The sequence below is a fragment of the Sorex araneus genome, chromosome 1 (assembly GCF_027595985.1).
Source record: "Sorex araneus isolate mSorAra2 chromosome 1, mSorAra2.pri, whole genome shotgun sequence".
NCBI lineage: Eukaryota > Metazoa > Chordata > Mammalia > Eulipotyphla > Soricidae > Sorex > Sorex araneus.
In genome coordinates, this window is record NC_073302.1 from 98,719,930 (window position 1) to 98,737,849 (window position 17,920).

Sequence of the window (17,920 nt, forward strand, 5' to 3'; positions counted from 1 at the left end):
AATTGTTGATTCTGTAGCCTTCGCTGAAGACACCGTATCATTAAAGATACCTTCGAGAATAAACAAATGTGACTTCATCAAATTAAAGTTTCTGATGGTAAAAGAAGAGGGCTAAACCTGAAAGAGAGATAACTGAATAGGGGAAAATATTTGCAGTCAGCACATCATATAAAGGGATAAAGTATTGATATCTAGAATATATAAAGTACCCACAAAAATCAAGAAAAACAACCCAGAAACTCCATCAAAAGATTGAGAGAGAAAATGCACACAGAATTCACTGAGAAAGACCAAGTACAGAGTGATGGGCACATGAAAAATTGCTACTCATAACTTGTTATTAGAGAAATACAAATCAAGACAACGATGAGATAACATCTTATACCAGCAAGAATGGCACATATCTAAAATACTGAGAGCAAATTGTGTTGGCAGGGTTGTGGTGAAAAAGGAATTCTTATCCACTCCCTGGTAGAAATATTTCCTGGTTCAACCTCCATGGAAAATGATATATAGAGTTCTCATTAAACTTAGAATTAAGCCGCTATATGACCCAGCAATTCTTCTTTGGGTTATCTACCCCTACAACAAAATAAATATTTCTTCATAAGAGTATATGTATACTATTATTCATTGCAGCACTGAGTACAATAACTAAGATACAGAATTAACCTAGATGTCCAACAATAGATAAATGGATTATAAAAATGTGGCACATGTACACAGTGGAATATTACTCACCTATAAAGAACAATAAAATCTTTGCAAATCACTTCAACATGGATAGTTGAAGATGAAAGAACCCTTGTTACCTGAAGTAAGCCAGAAGAATAAAGACAAATACAGGATGACCTCATTTCTATGTGGTATATAGAATAACTGGATGATGCAATGCATTGTTTTATAGGGGAAATACTTAGATCACCCTTGACCACAGAGCACAGGGAGGAGGACAGAGAAGGAAAGAATTCCAGAATCAAGGGGAAGAAACCACAATGGGACCAGGGTGGGGAGGGGGAGTTTATGTGTAACAGTGATGCAAAGGAATGGTATAGGTAAATACTCAAACTACAGAGTGAACAATATTGCAATCACAAGACCCCAAACTGTAATAACCACTGTTACAAAGGTACCTGTCAAGAATCATGCTAGAGGAGGGTAGGGAATGGGGGAGGAAGCCTGGGACCCTGGTGGAGGGAAGTTGACACTTTGTGAGAACACTGCCTTGCTATGAATCACTTCATAAATTATGGAGCTTTAAGTAAAAGCATAGCGGGTAGGGCGTTTGCCTTGCATGCGGCTGACCTGGATTTCTTCGCCCCTTTCGGAGAGCGGGCAAGCTACCAAGAGTACCCCACCCGCGTGGTAGAGCCTGGCAAGCTCCCTGTGGCGTATTAGATATGCCAAAAACAGTAACAAGTCTCACAATGGAGACGTTACTGGTGCCTGCTCGAGCAAATCGATGAGCAATGGGATGACAGTGATACAGTGCTACAGTAATATTTTTTAAGTATGTCTTCTTTTTAAAGTGTAAGCTCCGTGTGTGCAGGAGACATCCTTTTGTTAAGATCTGAGAGTTACTCATTCACTCTCTAATTTTTAAAAATTTATTCCAACTTGCTGTATAGGGCATGAATTAATTTGTTATAAAGTTCTACTCTTCAAAAAAATAAAAACCTATTCTCATGTTGAACAAAGTATGACTGCTTCACTTATGGTCACATCTGAAATTCTAAACACTTTTATTATATATCAACTCTTCCTTCATAAAAATAAAATCTCCATTATGTTACTAGATGATCACACATTTCACAAGTGAGGCATGTATTCAAGTACGCCAAATGCTAAAGTTTAGTTCTTGTCTTCTACTCTGATAACAGTACTCCTTTGCAGTACTCTCGGCAAGTGTACTTCTGCTAAATAAAAAATTTGGGACATTTTTTGCTGTTTTTCTTTTTGATTTTTGAGCTACAATAGACAGTATTCAGGAATTATGCCTGGCTTTGAGCTCAAGCAGTGCTCAGGGGACCGTAAGGATGCCAGGAATCCAATCTGGGTCGGCTAGTACAGGGCGGGTGCTCTACCATCTGTACTGTCTCTCTGGCTCAGGACTGGAGTGTTTTAGAGAAGGGCGGACATTGAATTACTTTTAGGTTTTGTGTCTCTGCGTGATTTTCTTCATCTAGTTAAATTTTTTTATATATGCTAAATAAAAGGGCAATAGTACCAAGTTTTAAGAGTTGTAATGATAACTATGATTTAATTTATTAAAGAGAGATTTTTCTTGTTTGTTTATACTAAGTGCTCATCAAATATTCTTCTACAAGAGGTTAGAGAGACAGTACAGCAGGGAGGGTGCTTGCCTTTCACAAGCCACTTGGATTTGATCCCCAGCATCCCAAATGTTGGAACACTGCATGCATGAAAAGACATCATTAACATTAATGTAAATCACTGGGGCCTAAAGTTTTTTTTTTTTAAAGAAACTTTAATTTATAACAGGGATAGAAGTATGTGCAACTGCCATTAAGGTTAATTCAAACAAAAACTTATTTTATAGTCATTTATAAATCAACAAAAACAGTAACAAGTCTCACAATGGAGATGTTACTGGTGTCCGCTGGAGCTAAATAGATGAGCAACGGGTGAGAGTGACAGTGATTATAAATCAGCAACAAGTGCCTCTGGATTATGAAAGTGGCATATCTATGACCAGAAAATTTTAATATTATTTCTTTTAAGTGGCATTGTTCTTTAGATTAATGAATAGCTTCCCTGGGAGCTTGCTAATATCAGCGCTCTTCACCAGGAGCAGCACGGGCGGGCTCTCGCCCGGCACCAGGGCACCCTTAACGCCCCTCAGCAGCGCCAGACCCAGCCAGCTTGTCCTGCTTGCCTCGTCAGCGTGTCCCACTGCACGTGTGCTCGGCAAAGGGTCTGTGAGATCTGCTGAACAGTCCGGCCTGGCAGCACACCTGGGTCAGGGGATGCCCTGACAGCAGCCCACCTGAACCGGGGATGCTCCCTCCCCCACAGGCCACCTGGGTCAGGGGATGCCCCGACAATAGCCCACCTGGACCCGGGAGATGCCTGATACCGCCAGCCAACCTGGGGCAGGGATGCCCCAACACCAGCCCACCTGGATCGGGGATGCTCCCGCCCCCATCAGCCCACTTATACCCGGGGAACCCCCGCCCCACGCCCAGCTCCCCTCCCTGCCTCCCCTCTCTGTCTCTCCCTTCTCTCTGCGCGGTGAGTGAAGGGCAGCTGGACAGCTGCAAGACAGACCCGGCTGTGGTCAATCTGGGCCCTCCCGCAGGACCCGCCCTGAGTCCGCCTCCATGCGGGGATTGGCCGGGAGGGCAGCGGCGGGCAGCGGCGGCGGCGGCGGGCAGGCGGCGAGGCAGCGCGCGGCGGCCGGGCTCCATGTGGACCTTCCGGGGCGCAGGCCGGTGCCCCCGCGGGCAGTGCGCGTCCGCCCTGGGGCTGGCCTCGGGGCTGCTGGGCCTGGGCTTCCTGCTCGGTAGGTGCGGGCCGCGGGCCGGGCGGGCTGCGGAGGTCCCAGGGTCCGACCGCGCTGGGACCCCCAGTCCTCCGTGCAGGGACTTGCAGGGCCCCTCCCGGGCAGTGCGTTTCCCTTTGAGCTGCTCAGAACTTCTTTAGTTTAAGGTGGACTCGTTTCTTTATCTTAACTTTATTTGCTCTTGATGTGTTCAAGAATAATAAAGAACTATGAAGAGAAACATAAAGAATAAAATGACTGGGGCAGAGGTTGCGGACCTGACTACGCTTTCATGCGTTTTGTAGTTGGGCCCGATAAGTCCTATGCGCAGACTTCGTTCGAGCCATTATACATTTGAGTGAATTTTCATGTATGCTGCTTAATTTCCCAGGATATTGCCGGCAACCCCTACCCCTTTCACCGCATCTGCCCCGCTCCTTCCTTGTCTGGGTCCGGGGTGGTGTGATGCTGGGGCTGCCAGGCCTGTGCCAGGTCACGGAGACTCCTGCGTGCCCCGCCCGTGGCAGCCCGCGGAGCTGCTCTCTGGACCCTCGTTTGAGTTTCGTAAATTGATCCCGGTGTCCCTGTTCAAATGCCACATTGTTTCTATTACTGTGGGTTTGTAAAGTAGTTCACAGAGAACACTCGTCCGTTGTGGTGTTGTTGTTCTGTATCTTGAGCGTGGGCTTTTCAAGGCCTATTTTGGCTTCGTGATGATTTAGGATTTTGAATTCTATTTCTGTGGAGAATGCCATTGGGATTTTGGTAAGATTTTAATGAATCTTAAATATTACTTTAGGTAAAATGTCTCTTTTAGTGGTTTCGTCTTTAGACACATCAGCATGGAACACCTTTTAATTTTCACTTTTTTTAAAAAAATGCATATAGAAGCATAGCAGATTTTTCAAGTGAATGGAGGCCTCCCAACAGTGCCTGGAAAGTTCCAGGGGTCACTGCAGACTGTATTCATCCAACCAAGTTGCGTGCTTCGGCCCCATGGCGCCAGGGACCATCACTGCCACAATGGCAATGCTCAGGGACTTATACCCAGTGTTGCTGTGGGTGGTGTGAGGGAACCATGTGGTTTCAAACTCAGGTTTCCCCTCTATCAAACTGTGCCTGTGACCACTGAGCTCTTCTTAGGCCCAGGTTTTTGTCTTTTGTTCTTTATCTGCCACTAATGTCCCCAGTTTGCCTCCCACATTACCCCAGCCTGCCTCTATGGCAGACTCCTACCACTCTCTCTCCCTCTCTCTCTCTCTCTCTCTCTCTCTCTCTCTCTCTCTCTCTCTCTCTCTCTCTCTCTCTCTCTCTCTCCCTTTAAGGCACTGTGGTTTGCAATATTGTTACTGAAAGATTATCACATATATCACTTTAACTTCTCAGTTCTTGTCCAGAATGATCGTTTCCAATTATCATTGTCATACCTGTCTCTATCCTAACTGCACTCCCCCACAAATTGTGGCAAGCTTCCTACCATGCACTGGTCTTCTGGCCCTCGTTCCATAGACTTTGGGTATTATTCTCATGTTATGCTTTTATATATAGTGTTTGAAGAAGGCTTCAGAAAGCTGCAGTGAAACTATAATTCACCCAACATCTCTGTGACTATCCAGTGCCCACAGGGGATCATGTCCAGCCAGATCGTATTATCACCATTAACACTGGGAAATTGGCTCTAAATGGACAGCAGATCCCACAAATGAGTGTGATCAATCTATATCCTGTTTCTTCTGACTCATTTAACTCAGTTTGTGACTCTCCATGTCCATCCAAGTATAAGCAAATTCCGTGACCTCTTTTTCCTAACAGCTGCATAGTATTCCATTGTTTAGGTATACCTTGGTTTCTTTATCCACTTATATGTCCTGGGCACTCAGGTTCTTTCCATATTCTGGCAAGTGTGAATAGTGCTGCAATGAACAAAGAAGTGCAGATGATTTTTCTGCATTGTACTTTTGGGCTCTTGGGGAATATTCCTAGGTGTGGTATTGCTGGGTCTTATGGAAGCTCAATTTTCAGTTCTTTGAGGAATATCCATATTGTTTTCCAAAAAAAAGCAGGGCCAGCTGACATTCCAGCAATATTGAATGCCCTTTCTCCTGGCATCTGTGCCAGTTCTGGTTATTCTTATTTTTCTTGATGTGTGTCAGACCCAGAATTTTATATATTGATTTTATACAATTTTTGTTTTTTACTTTTCCCTTCCCTCCCCTCCCTCCCCTCCCCTGCTCTCATACTGCCACTGGGCTGCATCTCAAGCTGTATACTCTGATTTTGTTATTATTTCTAATAGATTTTTTCTCTTCTTAGTGGAGTACCAGAAGAGGTTTTCTATTATTGTATGCTTCTTTTTCCTGAAGAAAACATTGTTCTCCCTTACCCCGAAGACTCCCTCTTCTTCATTCTGCTTAATTTTAGATCACAATTGAAATATTTAAGCCTCAATGTTCTGGAAACCTCCAGAAAAGCTAGCTGAGTGATTTGGGAAACCATTTTATGTTCAGATTAAGTAGTTTTCTTAAAGAAATCTTGTCAGATGTCCATTTTCCTCAGATTTAGAGCCAATTTCCCAGTGTTAACAGTGATAAAATGATCTGGCTGGACATGATCACTCCTGGGCACTGGATTGTTGCAGAGATGTTGGGTGAATTGTAGTTTCACTGTAGCTTTCTGAGGCCTTCTTCTGTGTAAAAACACAAAAGAGAAAGGGACCAATATGGGGCTCTATTTCTCCCGCTGCCTGCATTCAGTAGTCTCACACCGCTTCCCCACCCCGGGGGAGGTTGATGATGATGATGAGGCAGGTGAAGGAAGGAAGATGATGAGGCAGGTGAAGGAAGGAACGAGTGCCAGGCTGGTTGGTATCAGTTGCAGTTTATTCCAATCTCCGTTCCTGTTCTGCTTCTCTCTCTCTCACCCCCCACTTACTCTCACTTCTTTTGCCTTGAGCTCTTCTTCCGTATCTCCCCTGCTTCTCTCTGTCTCTGTAGTCTCTCCTCTGGTCTCTTCTGACTACTCTGTCTCTGCTTCTGCATCTTCTGTGTTTTCTTCTGTCTCTTCTGTCTTCTTCCTCTGTCTCTCTGTCTCTTCTATCTCTCTGTCTTCTTCATCTGTCTCCTCTTCTGTCTCTTTCTTCCTCTGTCTCCCTTGTCTTCTTTCTCTCCCCCTCAGTGCCCCACAGTCTTAGTTTATATAGCAAATTACATAGGGTGGTGACACAAAGGTGGGTTGAACATTAACAAATCAACAAACAAGGGTAAAATTATTTCTCGAGGAGATTAACAAAATCTCATCTAAGGAAATCTCATCTAAGGAGATCCACTCAAGGGTGTGATTCCAAACAAGGGTGTGTCAGGGTGTGAGCTAGTAATCTGCTTAAATATAGTAAATCTACTTTTAATATTTCTAGCAATGTCATTCTGTATGAGCACAGTAAGAGATATAACCTTAAAGTTTGGTTCTTCCTGAGGACATTCACTATATATTCCAGACCACAGTCCTCAGGCCAGGTTAATCTTACTAACCCCAGCAGGGTCCTAGTCTCGTGTTACCTTTGGATCATGACAGCATTGTCCATGATCATGCTCTCAACTTATAGTTGAGTATTGTGGCGCTTTGGCCTGGCCCATTTTGATGCCAGGGTAGCTCACAGCTTGCCCTGGGTTCATTCTGTCCCTCGTCGGGACGCTGCTTTTGGGGTTCTAGGAACTAAGGGCAACTGAGTCGAGAAAGCAGATGCCCAGGAGTAAATATTATTGGAGTCAATCAACTCCCAAGTTACAAAGCATAATATTAGCTGTCTTCCTGTGTCCATACAGAAAAGACATTGCTTTAAGGTAAACTATGCAAAAGACACTAACTTACAATACAAGTTCAGAGTCCTTAGAAGGATCTGATCTTACAAGATAACAAAATCTGATTAGGAAAAGGTGATTAACTGGTTGGGAAGGAGGGTGCAGAGAAGAGTTTACAGATAAACAAAGGAATGGGAGTGTCTCCTGGAGTGTCTAAACCTAAGCTCCCTGTGGCAAGGTTAAAAAGAAAAACCCCATGTTCTCCTACATTCTTCAACTAGGAACACAAAAGCTTAGTGTATTTTGTTGCAGTTTCTGAACCAGTAAAAGTTCTAGTTTTTACTGGTTCAACTGTTTAGGGTAAAATATGTATTAGGAATACTATGATCAATGCATTAAAGCATTGTAATGTTTATTCTGTGTCAGCAGAAGAACAAATACTAAGTATGAAGCTTCAAGGAACAAGCACTCTTCCTTTGCCTTCATAGTCAGGACATCTGTTGACCCCCATTGAAACATTTTTGTGCTTATTTTTTTCATAAACCATATCTCAGGATAACAAAAATATTTATTATTGAAATTGGATTTTTAAGATATGTCGATTGATTTGAATTTAAAAATCTGTTTGATTTTTCCCCAAGTAGAAATAGAATTAAGTTCAGATATTAAATACCAGAAAATCTGTTAAATGTCAGACCATGATAACTTATGTCTTGCATATAATGCAGTAGTAAAAATATATCTTGTCTATTAGTGCATATCTCATCCTAATATTCATATATTTTATAGGATGGTTTATGAAGTCATCCCATGAAGCTACTAAAACTGATCTACATCATGATATGAAGATGGCCTTTTTTGAAGAATTGAATGCTGAGAACATCAAGAAATTCTTATAGTAAACATTTACCAGAAGTTTATTGTTGGAAAATTTTGTTATTCTACTTTGAAATGTTGATGCAATACAAAATCTTGGTGCAATATTTAGTAACTAGATTTTCTTTAAGTTTTAACTCTCCTGAGCACTGCTAGGAGTGATTCTTGAGTGCAGAACCAAGAGTATAACCCCTGAGCATCAGTTGGTGTGTCCTCAAAATAAAAACAAAGTCACCTAAAAGGACAGGAGTGTGTTGATTTTAGAAAAAACCTATATGTTTAGAACTAAGAACTCGTTTAGTTCATGCAGTTCATGACTTAGAAACTTAGAAGTGTTTCTATTACACATGATGATTTTGTTGAATGTTTTTCATAAAGAAATTAAAAAGATAATATAATAACAATGAGCTGAGTCTTCAGGAATTTTAACATTTGTTTCTATGAAATGGGAGAAATTTATTGTACTCATTTGCTACTTGTTTATTAACTAAGATAGCATAAGTTTACTTAATTGTATATGTTTTAGGGGCAAAAATAAATGCACTGGTATTTAAGTATGTTAATTAAGAAATTAGTCTACCCATGAAAATATTTCTGCTAGATAAAATTTGATCACATAGTTTATTTGTTAGTCATTTCTGATATTACTAGTTTTTATCATGGATTTTAAATATATTAGATTGCACAATTGATGGAGTACAGGAAATTTATTCTACTCGTGTTCAGAAATTTTTCAATGAAGATACTTTATAAATGATTACAAGCAGAAAGGTTTCTTACTTGATTATAGTTTTCAGCATTTAAAAATAAATGCTGAATCGGAAGGATAGTATAGAACGTAAGGTGATTGCCTTATATGCAGCTGACCTGGGTTCAATCTCTGGCATACCATATGGTTCCCAGAGCATTGCCAGGAGTAATTGCTGAGTACAAAGCATGAGTAACTCCTGAGCATCACTGGGTGTGACCCAAAAACTAAAAAGATATTCAAAATACTTCAAAAATACTATTTGGGATCACGAGCTGAGCTTGGGTAGAGCACTTGCCTTGAATGTACAGAGTTCTAGATTTGAGCCCCACCATACAAAAAATATATATTTGATGCATTAATAATATTATTTTGGTTTTTTAATGTATTATATTTCAAAGAATTTTTATGTAAATCTATCTTATCTGGCAACTGATTTTGGATGAAGCTGACTAAATGTTTCTAATTACTTTCAATTTTTTGTTAGTAATTTTACAAGAATACCACATTTAGCAGGAACAAAACAAAACTTTCATCTTGCAAAGCAAATTCAATCCCAGTGGAAAGAATTTGGCCTGGATTCTGCTGAGTTGGTCCAGTATGACGTCCTGTTATCCTACCCAAATAAAACTCATCCCAACTACATCTCAATAATCGATGGAAGTGGAAATGAGGTAAGAAAAAGAAAGGGGAAGGGGCAGCAGACAAAGGAAATAAAGGAAAGGCAAGATGAGATAGAAAAGAAAAACTTTCCCACTGGTTATGCTCCTTTTCCGTTGCTAACTTTATGGAAGAATGCTATACAACTCCCAGACAATGTTATGAATTGACATAATTGAAATTTGTGAATGATGCCTTTTCCTATCTGCTTACTACGATGAACTACTTTCTTATGAGTTGTGAATGTACTGTGTGTTTTGAAAATCTGTGAAAACTAATGCATGGTGATGTTGCTATTTTTATTTTTAATATTTACATTTAATGTTGCTATTATTTTGTTATTACTTAACATATTGGTAAATTTCTAAACAACTAGTTAAGTGCAGTTTTATAGGTTCACACTGTAAAAAATACTACACAAGTTGTTAAGAAACCTAGAGACTCAGGTGCAAAATTGCTAATCAATATTGTCTTATTAGGCTTCTAAACTGATCTTATCAAATCAGAAATTGGTGCTTAGAGATCCAGAAGGATTTGTAACTTCACTTGCCTCAAAAATTTTCACCTTTTTCAGCAAAGTATTGAGTATTTGATATGTATTTTACAAAAATTGAAAGGGGTCAGAGATATAGTATAGGGGTTAAGGCACTTGCCTTGCAGGCAACCAACCCTAGTTCAGCACCTAGCAGCTGCGGCAGTAGCAGGAGTGAGCCCTGAGCACAGAGCCAACAAGAGACCTTGAGCATCTTCCTGTGGTCCACAGCCCTCTCCCTCTAAAGATGGAATGAATAACTATCTGCTGATGAGAAATCATACCTATTTTCCCATTTACTTACTGTTATTGTATTCCTTTAGATTTTCAACACATCCTTATATGAACCACCTTGTCCAGGATATGAAAATGTTTCAGATGTTGTGCCACCGTTCAGTGCTTTCTCTCCAAAAGGAGTGCCTAAGGTAACCGCACAGCACACACACACACACACACACACAAACACGCACACGCACACACACGCACACACACATGCACACACGCACTGAGGCAGGGGGTGCCTAAGGTAACCGCACAGTACAGACACACACACACAGACACACACACGCACACACGCACTGAGGCAGGGGGTGCCTAAGGTAACCGCACAGTACAGACACACACACACACACAGACACACAGACACAGACACACACATGCACACACGCACTGAGGCAGGGGGTGCCTAAGGTAACCGCACAGTACAGACACACACACACAGACACACACACACACACGCACTGAGGCAGGGGGTGCCTAAGGTAACCGCACAGTACAGACACACACACACACACAGACACACAGACACAGACACACACATGCACACACGCACTGAGGCAGGGGGTGCCTAAGGTAACCGCACAGTACAGACACACACACACACACAGACACACAGACACAGACACACACATGCACACACGCACTGAGGCAGGGGGTGCCTAAGGTAACCGCACAGTACAGACACACACACACAGACACACACACAGACACACACATGCACACACGCACTGAGGAAGGGGGTGCCTAAGGTAACCGCACAGTACAGACACACACACACAGACACACACACAGACACACACATGCACACACGCACTGAGGAAGGGGGTGCCTAAGGTAACCGCACAGTACAGACACACATACACACACACACACACACACACACACACATGCACGCACACAGAGGCAGGGATGTTGTTCAGGGGGTAACATATGCCTTGTGTGGATTAAGCCCTAGTGTTAGAAATCCCTCACGGGCAAGAACTAAAAAGAAAATTTTGATGTAATTACGTGTTTGCTGCCTTTCCACAATTAAGATACTAGAATGTCTCAATAAAAAAAGGAATATTTATTATTATTTTTATGTTCGTAATGTTTAGCGTAATGTGTTGCACAAGTTCTGAATGTACATTTATTAATCTAAGCCCTTTTAAAGTATGTAGTATTGTCATCATTTTAAAGAGTTCTCTTATGGTCCTTCTTAATACCAAACAATTGAAATAATCTGATAATGTATTGCCATCACTGATACATTTTTCCTACTCTAGAAATTTATATAAATGTAAGTGCAGTGCAAAGCTTTTAAAAGAATTTTATAAAACTTGCATTTTTTGCTGACATAGATTTATAATACTTAGACTCTCATAAGTCTGAAAATAATTATTTTTAGACATTGTATAATGAAATATGACAACATTTAGGGTATCTTCATAACTCAGTGAATCAGTGTTTTATAAATGATCAGTTCATGGTACATAATTATGCCTGGATAAAATAATTCTAAAGTACAACACACATTTTGAAAATAGGAGAATGCAGAGGTTCATTACATGGTTTCACATTTTTTTTACATTACTTTCACTTTTGGTATCATGACAGTAGCACTGCACTGTAGCACTGTTGTCTGTTGTTCATCAGTTTGCTCGAGCAGACACCAGTAATGTCTCCATTGTGAGACTTGTCATTACTGGTTTTGGCATATCAAATTCACCATGGGTAGATTGCCAGGCTCTGCCATGTGGGCAGGATATTCTCAGTAGCTTGCCAGGCTCTCCAAGAGGACGAAGGAATTGAACCCAGGTTGGCCACGTGCAAGGCAAATACCCTACCCGCCGCTGTGCTATCAATCCAGTCCACCATGACAGTATAACCTTTATTTATTTGGTAAAGCATCTTTTAAAAACAAATTATGAGATTCACACATGTTAGAATTTAGAAAATGTTTATTCTTTTTATTAATTGTCAAGGGCTGGAGTGATAGCACAGCGGTAGGGCATTTGCCTTTCATGCAGCTGACCCATGTTGATTCCTTTGCACCTGGCAAGCTACCGAGAGTATCACACCCGCACGGTAGAGCCTGGAAAGCTATCCGTGGTGGTATTGGATATGCCAAAAACAGTAACAATAAGTCTCACAATGAGAGACATTACTGGTGCCCTCTTGAACAAATCGATGAGCAATGGGATGACAGTGACAGTGATTAATTGTCAAATGATTTATATGTAAGAAAATGCTGCATAGTTTACTACTGTTTAATTTTTATTTTTAAATTTTTTTCTTTAATTTTTAAATTATTTGAATATTATTATTGTCATTTTCAAATATATGAAAACAATTCATATATTTTCCATTCAGAGTATTATCATGATTTATTAAGTTAAATACTATAATATGAAATTGTACAATCATTTGTATAGCCATAAAGGAATAAATTCCTCATAGTTCTGCATAGTACTTTGTAATTTTGTAAGATGGCTAAGCTTTAGAATTCAATTGACATAAAAATCTGTCATCACTAACCAATTAGGATTTGTTACACAGACAAAGAAGCACTGTAGCACTGTTGTCCTGTTGTTCATTGATTTGCTCGAGCAGGCACCACTAATGGCTCCAGTGTGTGAGATTTGTTGTTACTGTTTTTGGCATATCGAATATGCCATGGGTAGTTTGCCGGGCTCTGCTGGTGCGGGCGGGTTATTCTCTGTAGCTTGCTGGGCTCTTTGAGAGGGACAGAGGAATCAAACCTGGCTCGGCTGTGTGCAAGACAAATGTCCTACCCACTGTGCTACCGCTCCAGTCCGCAAAAACAGTATATAAAAAATATGTAGTAGAAGGCTAATATCCAAGACAAGGGTTAGGAGGACTGGTCAATGGTTCGATCTACCGCAAGTGTGTGTGGTGCGGAAGGTAGGTAAGATGGAGAAGGGAGCAGTATGACAATAAATAAGAGTTGGAAATGATCATGCTGGACAGCAACTGAGTGTTGAAAATAGGTAAAGGGATGTTGAGAGATAGAGAAGCAAAGGCAAAGCCATGACAGGCTCTAAAGAAGAAGATAGGCCTAGTTTTCAGTTCTAGAATTCCTGAAATTGAGCACAGATACCTGGAATTGAGTCATGATTTCCCGGAAGTGAAATAGCTATGGGTGAGGTCAACTAAGGATTACCAATCAAATGCAGGTAGCGAAGCCCTCCCCACCATATAACCCTTCAGTAACTCTTATGCAACCCTTATATAACTCCTACTTACAACAAATCGGCTAAGTACAAGTAGTGGAAAGCCCCTGTTATATAATATTATGGTCTCAAAGCCCCTCATTTTTGAGACTTGGAGCCACCCGTTCCACGAAGCTGCCACTGTGTCTGTGAGCCGGACAAGGGCCCTAGCTTGAGCTAGACTTGCTAGCCAATAAAGACCCTTTGTTTATTGCACTGCAGCTTGTCCTCATGTGATTCCTCTGGGGATATCTCAGCCCAGTTTAACAACATACATGATAATCTTTCAGTATCTGTATTGCTACCCACAATGCCCAAAAAGACAGAGAGAGAGAGATAGAGAGACTGAGAGATAGAGAGACAGAGATAGACAGAGAGAGACAGAGACAAAGAGACAGAGAAAACTGGGAGTGGGGTGGGAGTGATGGGATGGAAACTGGGGACATTTGTGCTGGGAAATGATACAGACATAGAAATTGCTCATGATTAGGCATTGCTGTATGTTTGGTAAGAATTCTGTGAGATAGCCCATTTCTATGAGAGAAACCATGCACCAATATATTTTATGGATTAACTTATTTATAATTTAAAAACTCTCCCTAATGTAGAATAGAATATTTTTCTTTTCATTATATGAATTATATTTTAACTAAACAGTTAATTTTGTATTTAATGATATAAAAAAGTTCTTTAAAAACTAACATCTTATAATAACTCTAATACTTCATCCTATAATCAAATGAATAAATAAAAATTAGGGATATAAGAAATGGAAATAATGGATGTGTAATATTGGGTCACTGGTAACCTAGCCAACAAAGTGTTTTCTTTTTTTTTCTAACTTGTAAAAGCCTTTATGTGAACTTAACATAGTTTGTGAGACTACAGCTGATTACTCTGAAATGTGAAATATTTGGTTCTTCTTAGAACTTTGAAATTAGAAATTTTACGCATACACTCTAAAACAGAGTCTCATCAAATGTTTCTTAAACTTCAGCAAGTATCACAATAATCCCATGGGGGTTATAAATCCCCACTAAATGTCAGTAAACCTTACATAAGGTTTGAAAATTTGTGTTCCTAACAAGGTTCTAAGATGATGTTGGTTCTATGGTTTAAGAACTGTGCCTTGGGGGGGTTAAGAACTGTGCCTTGGGGGGGTAAAGGGCTAAGACCCAGGCTCTGACTGCTGCCAACCCAGATGCAGCTCCTGGCCCCACATGTGCTCCTGAACACTGTCCTGGGTGGCACCACAGGGCCTGAGCATTTATGCATCTTGAAGCTCTTGCTTTATATTCCACTTCAATAGTCTGATCTTCACTGAAAACCCCCCTCTAATTCTGTCTCTCCTAACAAAAACAGGAAGATGAAAGCTTGAGGAAAAAAATTCTAGCCAAACAATGCCAAGTTGTGCTTATTCCAACCCATATAACAATGGTACAGTATAAGTTTTACAGAGCTCATTGTATGGAAGCAAAGCATTTTTGTTTTTAAGCTGACAATGACAACTCACATTTGAGAAGTATTAGGGGGCACCCTACTGAATTCATTTTTCATTTTAAAGTGTACTGTTATTTTAAAAACTAATCCCGCCCACCCAGCAGAGCCTGGCAAGCTACCCATGGCATATTCGCTATGCGAAAAACAGTAACAACAAATTTCACAATGGAGACATTATTGGTGCCTGCTTGAGCAAATTGATGAACTATGGATGACAGTGCTAATGTCTTCACTAATTCTTTCTCATCATAATTTATTTTATGAGTATTGCTGTTTTATTGAAAGATAAGCACATCTGCAGACATTTAAAGCACTGTTTTCAATCACCGTCATTCCTTTGTTCATAGATTTATTCAAGTGGGCACCAGTAATGACTCTATTACACTCAGCCCTGAGATTTTAGCAGCCTCTCCTTACTCATTATCCCAACGATTGGAGGCTCTTTCAGAGTCAGGGGAATGAGACCTATTGCTACTGTTTTTTGCATATCAAATATGCCACAGGTAGCTTTTCAGGCTCTGCTGTGTGGGTGGGATACTATCGGGAGCTTGATGGGCTCTCCAAGAGGTATGCATATATCTTTTACTGTATTTGGGATATGAATACGCCATGGGGAGCTTGCAAGGCTCTCCCGTGTGGGCAATAGGCTCTTGGTAGCTTGTCATGTTCTCCAAGAGGGAGAACAAGGCTCTGGGAGCTTGGTCTTAGTCTCTGGCTGTTGGCTGTTGTTTGGATTACATGGCACCAGGAGCAGTTTGTGGGTGTGGCTGCCAAGCTACTGGAAAATGGGGGGTCTGGGTGGAGAGGGCCCAGTCCCAATCCGAGTAGGCTTGGAGATCTCAGCTCTGGGCCCCACACACCTGGGTTCCTCTGCCAGTCCCTTCTTGCTGTTTTCAAAATTGGCAATATTAAATAGGGATATATTTTAAGTAAAGCTTCACTTGTATCACTTGTAGTCCTGTTGATCTTTGATTTGCTCGAGTGGGCGCCAGTAACATCTCCATGTGTCCCTGTCACGAGCTAGTGTAGCCCAATGATACCTGCTCGCTCCAGGAACAGAAAGAGCCTCAAATTGTTCACTCAGAAATTTGACAAAGAAATCTGGCCATCTAGTTGGTGGGCGGCCACTAGGTCTTCTGACGTTCCATGGAATCCAGTCTGTAACAGCTCTAGTCCAATGATTGTATCTGAATTGCATTACATGACCGGCCCATCTGATTTTTGATGCCTTGGCAAACGAGACAGCATCCCTGATTTTTGACCATCGGCGGAGGTCAGAACTCCGGATTCCTTCTCTCACTTGAGTGAGACATGATATTCCCAGCATAGCTCTTCGGTTCCTCTTTGGGATACCCTAATAGCATTCTCATCCTGCTTGCATAGGGCCCAGGTCTCTGAGGCATATGTTAATGCAGGAAGAACAGTGGAATCGAAAATATGTGCCCGGTGGTTCTTCTTTCTCTTAACCACCTCTTGGACGCTCTTGAAGGCATTCCAAAATGCTCTCTTCCTCCTATGCAGTTCTGGCACCAAGTAATTCCTCATGTTGATTTCTCGACCCAGGTACACATAGCTGCTGCATTCGGAGATGTTCATTCCATTGAGAGCAAATGGAGCTTCAGGGACCAGTTTGTTTTTCATGAGCATCATCTTATTGAGATTCAGCTGCAATCCGACCTTTCCACACTCGTGGTCGAAGTCGGCCAGCATTTGTGCCGCTTGGCTAATGTTTGGCGTTATGAGAACGATGTCATCAGCGAAGCGTAGGTGGTGTAATTGCCGACCATCTATCTTCACTCCCATTCTTTCCCATTCCAGTCATCGCATGATGTTCTCAAGGGCGGCACTGAAGAGTTTCGGTGAAATGGTATCACCTTTCCGCACCCCTCTCTTTACATCAATGATCACTTCCTTGTAGAATGGTGAGATCCTGGTGGTGAATCCACAATAGAGCTCCTGGAGGATTTTGATATACTGAGTTTGAATGCTCTGTTTGACTAAGGCTTCGATGACTGCCTCAGTCTCAAGAGAATCGAAGGCGTTCTTTAAGTCGATGAATGTTAGACAGAGCAGCATCTTGAACTCTCGTGAAACTTCAATGAGTTTGGTCACTGTGTGGATATGGTCTATCATGCTGAATCCTCTTCGGAAGCCGGCTTGCTCACATAGTTGTCCTTCATCTAGTGTTCTGCCTATTCTATTCAGGATGACACGAGTGAACAACTTGTAGACGACAGACAACAGGCAGATTGGGCGATAGTTGTCGATGTAGTGGATGTCTCCCTTCTTGTACAACAGAACAGTTCCACTGGGAACCTTGCATTCAGACAGGTAGTGTGTGAAGAGTCGGGCCAGTTTATTGATGAGTACTGGCGGCAGATTCTTCAGGTGTTCGGGTCTGACCTTGTCTGGACCAGGTGCTGTTCGCATCTTTACCAGTGAAATGGCGTGTCAGATTTCAGAAGGGAGAACGTTGGGAATGACATATCCATCCTGCGGAATTTTGTATGTGGGCAGGTGGACATGGCTGTCAAACAGATACGAGTAGAAGTCGTGAATAATTTTCTCCATTGCCTTTCTCGAGGATGTGATAGATCCATTGGGACATCGGAGGGCAGTCATCTTGGTCTTGTAGTTGGCGAAGGACAGGCGAGCATTGCAAATACTTTTCCTGGCTTCTGCTGCACTGGCCAACACTGCTGCTCTTCTCTCTTTGAAGTCTTCCTTTATTGCATCTCTGCACAGCTTTGTGAGCTCGGACATTAGCTTGTGGTTGCCTGAGGCTCACGCCAAACCACGTTGACAAATGAGCTC

General features: G+C 41.6%; 1 protein-coding gene across 4 annotated transcripts in view; it reads left to right on the forward strand.

Annotated features, from left to right (window-relative positions):
• Positions 1-3,390: 3,390 nt before the first annotated feature.
• The window catches only part of FOLH1 (folate hydrolase 1), a 92,168-nt gene continuing 77,638 nt past the window's right edge, over positions 3,391-17,920 (forward strand). For all 4 annotated transcript variants that reach the window (XR_008627043.1, XM_055118691.1, XM_055118698.1 and 1 more), the window contains exons 1-4: positions 3,391-3,523; positions 8,089-8,197; positions 9,411-9,597; positions 10,439-10,540. Coding sequence is in view for 3 of the 4 variants with exons in the window: in XM_055118691.1 (XP_054974666.1) it covers positions 3,427-3,523; positions 8,089-8,197; positions 9,411-9,597; positions 10,439-10,540 (495 nt within the window). In the remaining variant the exon portion in view is untranslated. The remainder of the gene's footprint in view (positions 3,524-8,088; positions 8,198-9,410; positions 9,598-10,438; positions 10,541-17,920) is intronic.